Source organism: Lithobates pipiens, unplaced genomic scaffold (assembly GCF_037356315.1).
Source record: "Lithobates pipiens isolate NorthernLeopardFrog02 unplaced genomic scaffold, aLitPip1_a1.2 Scaffold_16, whole genome shotgun sequence".
Taxonomy (NCBI): domain Eukaryota; kingdom Metazoa; phylum Chordata; class Amphibia; order Anura; family Ranidae; genus Lithobates; species Lithobates pipiens.
The window spans coordinates 8,239,039-8,251,904 of NW_027507748.1; the positions used below are offsets into that span (position 1 = coordinate 8,239,039).

A 12,866-nucleotide genomic window follows, 5' to 3' on the forward strand; every position below is an offset into this window, starting at 1 on the left:
AGCCACCAGCTGTAAAAACACCATGAAGCCGCAGCCAGCTTCCCACAGTCAAGATAGTGGCACTGGGCGTCCGTAGAACAGTAAAGAACCAGCCTGGGTGAAGACAGCGATGGCATTAGGGATTAGGATCAGCGTTAGGGCTAGGTATGATATTAGCAATTGGGTTAGAATTTGGGTTAGTGTTAGGTGTGGCATTAGGGTTATTTAGGGGTAAGGTTAGTTTTAGGGTTAGGGGTGGAGTTAGTGTTAGGGTTGGTCAGGGCCAAGGTTAGCATGATGATTGGCATTAGGGATAGGTTTAGCATTCCAGTTAGGTATGGTGTTAGGGATAGGGTTAGTATTTAGGTTAGTGTTAGGTGTGGCATTAGGGATAGAGTTAGCATTAGAGCTAGGTATGGCATTAGGGTTACGTTGGAGTAGGGTCCATCTTGGAATTCTCCTGTATCATCAGGTCTGCAGTCTCTGACCATCTCCTGTATCATGTCTGCAGTCTCTGATCATGTCCTGTACTATATCTGCAGTCTCTGACCTTCTTCTGTATCATGTCTGCAGTCTCTGACCATCTCCTGTATCACGTCTGCAGTCTCTGACCATCTCCTGTATCATGTCTGCAGTCTCTGACCATCTCCTGTATCATGTCTGCAGTCTCTGACCATCTCCTGTATCACGTCTGCAGTCTCTGACCATCTCCTGTATGATGTCTGCAGTCTCTGACCATCTCCTGTATCATGTCTGCAGTCTCTGACCATCTCCTGTATCACTTCTGCAGTCTCTGACCATCTCCTGTATCATGTCTGCAGTCTGTGACCTTCTTCTGTATCATGTCTGCAGTCTCTGACCATCTCCTGTATCATGTCTGCAGTCTCTGACCATCTCCTGTATCATGTCTGCAGTCTCTGACCATCTCCTGTATCATGTCTGCAGTCTCTGACCATCTCCTGTATCACGTCTGCAGTCTCTGACCATCTCCTGTATCATGTCTGCAGTCTCTGACCATCTCCTGTATCATGTCTGCAGTCTCTGACCCTCTCCTGTATCACTTCTGCAGTCTCTGACCATCTCCTGTATCATGTCTGCAGTCTCTGACCATCTCCTGTATCACTTCTGCAGTCTCTGACCATCTCCTGTATCATGTCTGCAGTCTGTGACCTTCTTCTGTATCATGTCTGCAGTCTCTGACCATCTCCTGTATCATGTCTGCAGTCTCTGACCATCTCCTGTATCATGTCTGCAGTCTCTGACCATCTCCTGTATCATGTCTGCAGTCTCTGACCATCTCCTGTATCACGTCTGCAGTCTCTGACCATCTCCTGTATCATGTCTGCAGTCTCTGACCATCTCCTGTATCATGTCTGCAGTCTCTGACCATCTCCTGTATCACTTCTGCAGTCTCTGACCATCTCCTGTATCATGTCTGTAGTCTCTGACCTTCTTCTGTATCATGTCTGCAGTCTCTGACCATCTCCTGTATCATGTCTGCAGTCTCTGACCTTCTTCTGTATCATGTCTGCAGTCTCTGACCATCTCCGGTAGTATGTCTGCAGTCTCTGACCATCTCCTGTATCACGTCTGCAGTCTCTGACCTTCTTTCTGTATCATGTCTGCAGTCTCTGACCATCTCCGGTAGTATGTCTGCAGTCTCTGACCATCTCCTGTATCATGCCTGCAGTCTCTGACCTTCTTCTGTATCATGTCTGCAGTCTCTGACCTTCTTTTGTATGATGTCTGCAGTCTGTGATCATCTCCTGTATCATGTCTGCAGTCTCTGACCATCTTCGGTAGTATGTCTGCAGTCTCTGACCATCTCCTGTATCACGTCTGCAGTCTCTGACCTTCTTCTGTATCATGTCTGCAGTCTCTGACCTTCTTCTGTATCATGTCTGCAGTCTCTGACCATCTCCTGTATCATGTCTGCAGTCTCTGACCATCTTCGGTAGTATGTCTGCAGTCTCTGATCATCTCCTGTATCATGTCTGCAGTCTCTGACCATCTTCGGTAGTATGTCTGCAGTCTCTGACCATCTCTTGTATCACGTCTGCAGTCTCTGACCTTCTTCTGTATCATGTCTGCAGTCTCTGACCTTCTTCTGTATCATGTCTGCAGTCTCTGACCATCTCCTGTATCATGTCTGCAGTCTCTGACCATCTCCTGTAGTATGTCTTCAGTCCCTAAAAATCTCCTGTATCATGTCTGCAGTCCCTGACCTTCTTCTGTATCATGTCTGCAGTCTTTGACCTTGAAAGGGGCCAGACGCATGGATAGGGAGGCAGCAGCAGGTACAGGGTGGGCGGCGCCTGTGCGCCCACAATGCACGGGCCACCACTGGAGCAGGGGTACCTTTTTCTGACAGGTACACTAACCTACTTCCACATTTCTTTTCTAGGCAAGAAGTTCACCACCCAACCCCCGCCTGCAACCGCCTGGGCTTTATAACATGTCCCCGGAGGCTTGGGGACCAGTTTAAAAGTGTAACGCATCTCCCACATGTGCAGTGGGGAGCCACCAGCTGTAAAAACACCATGAAGCCGCAGCCAGCTTCCCACAGTCAAGATAGTGGCACTGGGCGTCCGTAGAACAGTAAAGAACCAGCCTGGGTGAAGACAGCGATGGCATTAGGGATTAGGATCAGCGTTAGGGCTAGGTATGATATTAGCAATTGGGTTAGAATTTGGGTTAGTGTTAGGTGTGGCATTAGGGTTATTTAGGGGTAAGGTTAGTTTTAGGGTTAGGGGTGGAGTTAGTGTTAGGGTTGGTCAGGGCCAAGGTTAGCATGATGATTGGCATTAGGGATAGGTTTAGCATTCCAGTTAGGTATGGTGTTAGGGATAGGGTTAGTATTTAGGTTAGTGTTAGGTGTGGCATTAGGGATAGAGTTAGCATTAGAGCTAGGTATGGCATTAGGGTTACGTTGGAGTAGGGTCCATCTTGGAATTCTCCTGTATCATCAGGTCTGCAGTCTCTGACCATCTCCTGTATCATGTCTGCAGTCTCTGATCATGTCCTGTACTATATCTGCAGTCTCTGACCTTCTTCTGTATCATGTCTGCAGTCTCTGACCATCTCCTGTATCACGTCTGCAGTCTCTGACCATCTCCTGTATCATGTCTGCAGTCTCTGACCATCTCCTGTATCATGTCTGCAGTCTCTGACCATCTCCTGTATCACGTCTGCAGTCTCTGACCATCTCCTGTATGATGTCTGCAGTCTCTGACCATCTCCTGTATCATGTCTGCAGTCTCTGACCATCTCCTGTATCACTTCTGCAGTCTCTGACCATCTCCTGTATCATGTCTGCAGTCTGTGACCTTCTTCTGTATCATGTCTGCAGTCTCTGACCATCTCCTGTATCATGTCTGCAGTCTCTGACCATCTCCTGTATCATGTCTGCAGTCTCTGACCATCTCCTGTATCATGTCTGCAGTCTCTGACCATCTCCTGTATCACGTCTGCAGTCTCTGACCATCTCCTGTATCATGTCTGCAGTCTCTGACCATCTCCTGTATCATGTCTGCAGTCTCTGACCATCTCCTGTATCACTTCTGCAGTCTCTGACCATCTCCTGTATCATGTCTGCAGTCTGTGACCTTCTTCTGTATCATGTCTGCAGTCTCTGACCATCTCCTGTATCATGTCTGCAGTCTCTGACCATCTCCTGTATCATGTCTGCAGTCTCTGACCATCTCCTGTATCATGTCTGCAGTCTCTGACCATCTCCTGTATCACGTCTGCAGTCTCTGACCATCTCCTGTATCATGTCTGCAGTCTCTGACCATCTCCTGTATCATGTCTGCAGTCTCTGACCATCTCCTGTATCACTTCTGCAGTCTCTGACCATCTCCTGTATCATGTCTGTAGTCTCTGACCTTCTTCTGTATCATGTCTGCAGTCTCTGACCATCTCCTGTATCATGTCTGCAGTCTCTGACCTTCTTCTGTATCATGTCTGCAGTCTCTGACCATCTCCTGTAGTCATTTTTTAAGAACAGATATAATTTTAAAAATTGAGTTCTTCTGAAAGGTTGAATTTTTTGGATGAAAACCGTGCACAGTAATCGTGATGCATCACGGAATCGAATTGAATCGTGGACAGGATAATCGTAATCAAATCCAATTGTGAGGCCAGTAAAGATGCGCACCCCTAACTCATACATAAGTAAACATACACACATACCTGTATAATCAATTTACCAGGTACCCATTAAAAGAAGCTCACGGTGTTAGAAATATATGTACACTCCGTGAGTAGGGATGAGACGAACACCCCCCTGTTCGGTTTGCACCAGAACCTGCGAACAGACCTAAACTTTGTGTGAACTTTAGAACCCTATTAAAGTCTATGGGACTCGAACGTTCACAATCTAAAGTGCTCATTTTAAAGGCTAATATGCAAGTTATTGTCCTAAAAAGTGTTTGGGGACCCGGGTCCTGCCCCAGGGGACATGGATCAATGCAAAAAAAAGCTAGGGTAAGCATTAAGGTTGGGGACAGCTTTAGGATAAGCATTTTGTGTTTAGGATAACGTTTGGGCCAGCCTTGGCATTAGGGTTAGAGATAGCATTAGGCCTCCCATGTTTCAAGCAGGTAAAAATATTGGACACAAGAACAGTTAAGGGTGATTAGGAAGCTCTCATAATCCCTTGGAGCCATGTAGAGTCTACTGAACCCTTAAAAAAACCCTTAATTTTTCTTTTTCTTCTTCTTCATTGACTTCAATGAGTTTCAACAGATTGAAAACTCTTAATATTGCTGACTTCTAGTCAATTCTCACTGACATGCTTTATATAGGTGGGGTTGGGTGTCAGTCCAATTGATAATGGTGGTCGTTGTGTGGCCATTGCATGTTGAGTGTCACTCACCCGGACTGTAGGAAATTGTAATATTTTGGCTTTCCTTAGACAGTCTGCTGGCCAAAATGCAGGTCAGGGTCAGGTCCTCTTTGGGTCTGGGTACAATGTATCTCTGTTGGGTGGATAAAGATCTCCCCTTACTGTCCACCCATTCATAGGTCACATTAGTGATAGAAGACACACAGTCCAGGATGAGCTGCTCCTTGGTACTACGGTCATGGATGGTGGGCTTCAGGACTTGCTCTGTAAAAAAAACGTAAGAACATCACATCACACAGATATATATATGTAGCACTGACCCCCGAAGGAGCTGCTGGTTTGATTGGGCTTAGCGTTACCTTCTTCACCTCGATTTACGTCTAGGGGGTTCCTGTGGTAGATGGCCCAGAAACTTTAGAGACTGACGACAGATCCGCTTAAAGGGACTTTTATTTGCAAAAACCGTAGGTAACGAACAGTCTCTTAGTATAGGATCAGAGGGTTAGGAGAAAAGTCCAGGTACTCTTAGTGTCAAAGTCAATAATAAAGAACTCTCTTACTTTGAATAAATCCAGAGAATAGCCATTCACAGCTGGATGATCACTCTAGTTGGATAGTCCCTCTCTTACAAGGCCGAGCAGCCAACAGGGTGCTCAAATCAGGAACAAGTCTCTGCCACAGACTCTGTTGTAGAACGCGTAGGAAACTAGGACTTGTAGAACACTCGTGTGGTACCGGTATCTTTCAGCCGGTTCGGCGTTACCACACAAGATTGGATTCACTCAGGTCCTTCAGCCCCTCCAGGCTCTTGCTAAGAACCCAACCCGTACGTGGCCTTCTTCTGAAGAGTCCTCCCCTGGATAGCTATGAAGTTGCTGGGCCTCTCCACAACCGGAGACGCCACCGGACCACCTCCGAATCCTTTCCTCAGTTTCCCTGCCTCGGGATAGCCAGCCCCGAGACATAAAGCTGGGTGGATCTGCACCCCAGGTCCTTCAGCCCCTCCAGGCTCTTGCTAAGAACCCAACCCATACGTGGCCTTCTTCTGAAGAGTCCTCCCCCGGATAGCTACAAAGTCGCTGGGCCTCTCCACAACCGGAGATGCCACCGGATCACCTCCAAATCCTTTCCTCAGTTTCCCTGCCTCGGGATAGCCAGCCCCGAGACATAAAGTCGGGTGGATCCACACCCCAGGTCCTTCAGCCCCTCCAGGCTCTTGCTAAGAACCCAACCCGTACATGACCTTCTTCTGAAGAGTCCTCCCCTGGATAGCTATGAAGTTGCTGGGCCTCTCCACAACCGGAGACGGCACCGGACCACCTCCGAATCCTTTCCTCAGTTTCCCTGCCTCGGGATAGCCAGCCCCGAGACATAAAGTCGGGTGGATCCACACCCCAGGTCCTTCAGCCCCTCCAGGCTCTTGCTAAGAACCCAACCCATACATGGCCTTCTTCTGAAGATTCCTCCCCCGGATAGCTACGAAGTCGCTGGGCCTCTCCACAACTGGAGACGCCACCGGACCACCTCCGAATCCTTTCCTCAGTTTCCCTGCCTCGGGATAGCCAGCCCCGAGACATAAAGCTGGGTGGATCCACACCCCAGGTCCGTCAGCCCCTCCAGGCTCTTGCTAAGAACCCAACCCGTACATGGCCTTCTTCTGAAGAGTCCTCCCCCGGATAGCTACGAAGTCGCTGGGCCTCTCCACAACCGGAGACGCCACCAGACCACCTCCGAATCCTTTCCTGAGATTCCCTGCCTCGGGATAGCCAGCCCCGAGACATAAAGTCGGGTGGATCCGCACCCCAGGCCATAGCCTTCCTGGGGGCTGGTCAGGAGGACCAGGACCATGGAGTCAGAACATCCTTCTGGACCGGAACAATGAACCACGTGACGTCCGCATCTTAAGGACCCTCTCCCAGAAAGCCCAGCAAGAGTGACATTGGGCGGGCTCCGAGAGAGAGTAACCTTAAAGCACCCAACCAGACTGTGTTTCCATGCCTGCCAGAAGAGACAGCGCCCCCGGTGGCCAGGCTGAACATCCTATAGTCCAGTCAGACTGATGCTGAGGTCAAAATTTGGAATAATTATACCCCAAACCAAACTGCAGTTCAGGTGTAACATTAAATTTCAAAACACATATAGAGCGTGCTCTTCAGGAGCCGGCGCTACAGCTCTTATTTTTTTATTTTATAAAAACGGACTCATGTTATCCACAACAACTAATCAGATCTGAGCTTTCATTGTGGATCTTTTCAGAAAAAGGTCACTAAGTTCTCCACTTTAATTCATTTTTTTTTTTTTTTACATTTCACTAATATAAAATCTAATGTCCCTGATGTTCCCCTTTAAACACGAGGCTTTGCTTTCTTCCAATGATCATCTAATTCGGCGAGTGACGTGTCCCGTGGAGAGACACGCCAAATGACAGGTAAGGATGTATATATTGCGGGGAATATATATATATATTTTTATAAAATTCTTTTCAAATATGGTATTGGTGTTTTTATTTACTTTTAACATTTTTTTTTGGTGAATGACCTGAAGGGCCTGGTGTGGACTCTGAATCCCGCTGACAGCAGATTTTTTTCTTAACCACTTCCGGGCCCGCCACACGCCGATATACATCCTCCCTTTGAAGAGGAATATTGTTGTTATGGCAGCAGCTAGCTGCCCTAACCCCGGTATCCTCTTCTTCAGCGGGTGATCTGGTTTCTGATAATTGTGGTCTCTGCGGCGGATTCACCGCAAGATCCCTTTTATCAGCGGTGGAAAAGGCCCCCCCCCACCTTGCTCTCTGGTGCTCTTCGCCACTTACCAGAGCTGTTGGTAGCGGCGGAGGTGATCAGATCCTTCTCCTTCCTGGGTATGGAGACGAGTGACCATCTCCATACCATTGCAGGGTGGAAGCGATGTCAAAACGTCACTTCCGCCCATAGCTACTAAAGGGACATTTCTGTGTCCCATCATTGATACCAGTGGGAGGAATAGTGCCCCATCATTGGTATCAGTGGAGGGGATAGTGCCCCATCATTGGTGTCAGTGGGAGGAATAGTGCCCCATCGTTGGTGTCAGTGGGAGGAATAGTGCCCCATCATTGGTGTCAATGGGAGGAATAGTGTCCCATCATTGGTGTCAGTGGGAGGAATAGTGCCCCATCATTGGTGTCAGTGGGAGGAATAGTGCCCCATCATTGGTGTCAGTGGGAAGAATAGTGCCCCATCATTGGTGTCAGTGGGAGGAATAGTGCCCCATCATTGGTGTCAGTGGGAGGAATAGTGCCCCATCATTGGTGTCAGTGGGAGGAATACTGCCCCATCATTGGTGTCAGTGGGAGGAATAGTGACACATCATTGGTGTCAGTGGGAGGAATAGTGCCCCATCGTTGGTGTCAGTAGGAGGAAAAGTGCCCCATCATTGGTGTCAGTAGGAGGAAAAGTGCCCCATCATTGGTGTCAGTGGGAGGAATAGTGCCCCATCATTGGTGTCAGTGGGAGGAATAGTGCCCCATCATTGATGTCAGTGGGAGGAATAGTGCCCCATCATTGGTATCAGTGGGAGGAATAGTGCCCCATCATTGATGTCAGTGGGAGGAATAGTGTCCCATCGTTGGTGTCAGTGGGAGGAATAGTGCCCCATCATTGGTGTCAGTGGGAGGAATAGTGCCCCATCATTGGTGTCAGTGGGAGGAATAGTGCCCCATCATTGGTGTCAGTGGGAGGAATACTGCCCCATCATTGGTGTCAGTGGGATGAATAGTGCCCCATCATTGGTGTCAGTAGGGTGAAATAGTGCCCCATTGTTGGTGTCAGTTGGAGGAGCAGGCCCTTCAACTGACACCAGTTGAATGAGCTAATACATTGTACTGCGCATGCACTGCAGTCAGTGTACCGATTGTAAAACAAATGATAGCAGGTAAGTAAAATAGTTTTTGGCAGAAGAGACATATCAATTTTCTTCTACCAAAAGACCCTCCTTGTTGGCCAATTTTAGTGGTTTACCTCCACTTCAGACCAGAGTAGTCAAAACAATACTGGAAAACATGTAAAAATGAGCCTGCAGCACCACCTGCTGGTACAAAACAAAAGTGCATCAAAGTACAAAACCTCTATACAGTCTCTTAGTAGGCGAAGACTGGCCATCTGTGTGTTTTAGAAGGGTCTCGTTGGGATTTTAAAACACTTGTTTGGAAACTCATGGCACCTACCTGATGAAGAGGGAATCATGAATCCTGTACAGAGCAAGCCCAGAATCTGGAAACAAAAGATGATCAGAACAATTGTGTAATACACAGTCTGTATAAAGATCTTAATTAGATCAGTTGCCCCCCCCCCCCCCCAAATGTATGCACTACTCTTCACGCTTACCCCCTAAGCATAAATGCCTTTTGTAAGCCAAAATTCTCCCAAACATTCCCCTTCTTCCAATACAAATCCCCCCACCCAGCTCAAATCCTCTCCCTCCCACCAATCCCCCCACCCAGCTCAAATCCTCTCCCTCCCACAATCCCCCCACCCAGCTCAAATCCTCTCCCTCCCACAATCCCTCCACCCAGCTCAAATCCTCTCCCTCCCACAATCCCTCCACCCAGCTCAAATCCTCTCCCTCCCACCAATCCCCCCACCCAGCTCAAATCCTCTCCCTCCCACAATCCCTCCACCCAGCTCAAATCCTCTACCTCCCACCAATCCCCCCACCCAGCTCAAATCCTCTCCCTCCCACCAATCCCTCCACCCAGCTCAAATCCTCTCCCTCCCACCAATCCCCCCACCCAGCTCAAATCCTCTCCCTCCCACAATCCCTCCACCTAGCTCAAATCCTCTCCCTCCCACCAATCCCCCCACCCAGCTCAAATCCTCTCCCTCCCACAATCCCTCCACCCAGCTCAAATCCTCTCCCTCCCACCAATCCCTCCTCCCAGCTCAAATCCTCTCCCTCCCACCAATCCCTCCACCCAGCTCAAATCCTCTCCCTCCCACCAATCCCCCCACCCAGCTCAAATCCTCTCCCTCCCACAATCCCTCCACCCAGCTCAAATCCTCTCCCTCCCACAATCCCTCCTCCCAGCTCAAATCCTCCCCTCTCCAAATTCTATTTTCCTAGCACTAATCACCCCAAATCACCACTCCAAGCACAAATCCCCAATCACCCTCCTAACACAAATTGCCCCTCCAAGTCACTCCTAACAAAATACCCCAAATCCCCACTGTGCCCAGTCCCCTCCTGCCCACCCCTTGACCTGCCCCTGGACAGGATACATTGTTGGCTGGGGAGATGCCGCCCCCCCCCCCCCGTGTGTACCCCTTACCAATTCACATGGGGGAGCCAGGATCTGGGTGTCCTCTTGTTAAAGGGGGCTTCCAGATTCTGATAAGCTCCCCGCCTGCAGACCCCCACAACCCATGTTGAGGGCATGTGGCCTGGTACGGTTAAGAAGAGGGGGCGCTCTCTCGTCCCTCCCCCTCTTTTCATGTGGCCTGCTAGGTTGCATGCTTGGATAAGGGTCTGGTATGGATTTTTGGGGGAGCCCCACGTCATTTTTATTTTTTAATGACTTTCAATGACTTTTATGTGTATTGTCGGGACCGACAATTCATTATAGCCGACACTAGCGCTAGCACTTACAAATTACTTTTTTTTCCTTTAGAAATTTAATTTTGCTCTCGGACTGTTCTAAACACCAGAAACATGAGCCCCTTCACAGGCATACTATAGACACCCCCCAGGTATGAAATTTAAAGGAATATTTCACTTTTATTGTTTCACTTTAAGCATTAGTAAAATCACTTCTCCCGAAAAAACTGCAGTTTTTAAAACTTTTTTTTTGCATTGATCCATGTCCCCTGGGGCAGGACCCGGGTCCCCAAACACTTTTTACGACAATAACTTGCATATTAGCCTTTAAAATGAGCACTTTTGATTTTTCATGTTCGTGTCCCATAGACTTTAACGGTGTTTGCGTGTTTGAACTAATTTTTTGCCTGTTCACATGTTCTGGATGCGAACTGAACAGGGGGGTGTTCGGCTCATCCCTACTCATCATCTCATCATCTCATCATCAATCTCATCATCAATCTCATCATCATCTCATCATCTCATCATAAATCTCATCATAAATCTCATCATCATCTCATCATCTCATCATAAATCTCATCATAAACCTCATCATCTCATCATAAATCTCATCATAAATCTCATCATCTCATCATAAATCTCATCATAAATCTCATCATCTCATCTTAAATCTCATCATCATCTCATCATCTCATCATCTCATCATCTCATCATCTCATCATAAATCTCATCATCTCATCTTAAATCTCATCATCATCTCATCATCTCATCATCTCATCATCTCATCATCTCATCATAAATCTCATCATCTCATCATCTCATCATCTCATCATCTCATCATAAATCTCATCATCATCTCATCATCTCATCATCTCATCATAAATCTCATCATCATCTCATCATCTCATCATCTCATCATAAATCTCATCATCATCTCATCATCTCATCATCTCATCATAAATCTCATCATCATCTCATCATCTCATCATCTCATCATAAATCTCATCATCAATCTCATTATCAATCTCATCATAAATCTCATCATAAATCTCATCATAAATCTCATCATCTCATCATAAATCTCATCATCTCATCATCAATCTCATCATAAATCTCATCATCTCGTCATCAATCTCATCATAAATCTCATCATAAATCTCGTCATCTCATTATAAATCTCATCATCTCATCATCAATCTCATCATCAATCTCATTATCAATCTCATCATCTCATCATCTCATCATCAATCTCATCATCAATCTCATCATCTCACCATCAATCTCATCATCAATCTCATCATCTCATCATCTCATCATCAATCTCATCATAAATCTCATCATAAATCTCATCATCTCATCATCAATCTCATCATCTCGTCATCAATCTCATCATCAATCTCGTCATCTCATCATCAATCTCGTCATCAATCTCATCATCAATCTCATCATCTCACCATCAATCTCATCATCAATCTCATCATCTCATCATCTCATCATCAATCTCATCATAAATCTCATCATAAATCTCATCATCTCATCATCAATCTCATCATCTCGTCATCAATCTCATCATCAATCTCGTCATCTCATCATCAATCTCGTCATCAATCTCATCATCTCGTCATCAATCTCATCAATCTCATCATCAATCTCATCATCTCATCATAAATCTCGTCATCAATCTCATCATCTCATCATCAATCTCATCATCTCATCATCAATCTCATCATCAATCTCATCATCTCATCATAAATCTCATCATCTCATCATAAATCTCATCATCTCATCATCAATCTCATCATCTCATCATCTCGTCATCAATCTCATCATCAATCTCATCATCAATCTCATCATCTCATCATCAATCTCGTCATCAATCTCATCATCAATCTCATCATCAATCTCATCATCTCACCATCAATCTCATCATCAATCTCATCATCTCATCATCTCATCATCAATCTCATCATAAATCTCATCATAAATCTCATCATCTCATCATCAATCTCATCATCTCGTCATCAATCTCATCATCAATCTCATCATCTCATCATCAATCTCGTCATCTCATCATCAATCTCGTCATCAATCTCATCATCTCGTCATCAATCTCATCAATCTCATCATCAATCTCATCATCTCATCATCAATCTCGTCATCAATCTCATCATCTCATCATCAATCTCATCATCTCATCATCAATCTCATCATCTCATCATCAATCTCGTCATCAATCTCATCATCAATCTCATCAATCTCATCATCAATCTCATCATCTCATCATCAATCTCATCATCTCATCATCAATCTCATCATCAATCTCATCAATCTCATCATCAATCTCATCATCTCATCATCAATCTCATCATCTCATCATCAATCTCATCATCTCATCATAAATCTCATCATCTCATCATAAATCTCATCATCTCATCATCAATTTCATCATCTCATCATCTCGTCATCAATC

General features: G+C 46.3%; 1 protein-coding gene across 1 annotated transcript in view; it reads right to left on the reverse strand.

Annotated features, from left to right (window-relative positions):
- Positions 1-12,866, reverse strand: part of LOC143981578 (uncharacterized) — a 67,058-nt gene that overhangs the window by 35,575 nt on the left and 18,617 nt on the right. Inside the window, exons 3-4 of the mRNA XM_077479545.1 lie at positions 9,030-9,075; positions 4,856-5,089 (exon numbers count right to left, since the gene is read on the reverse strand). Of these exons, the coding sequence (XP_077335671.1) occupies positions 4,856-5,089; positions 9,030-9,075 (280 nt within the window). The remainder of the gene's footprint in view (positions 1-4,855; positions 5,090-9,029; positions 9,076-12,866) is intronic.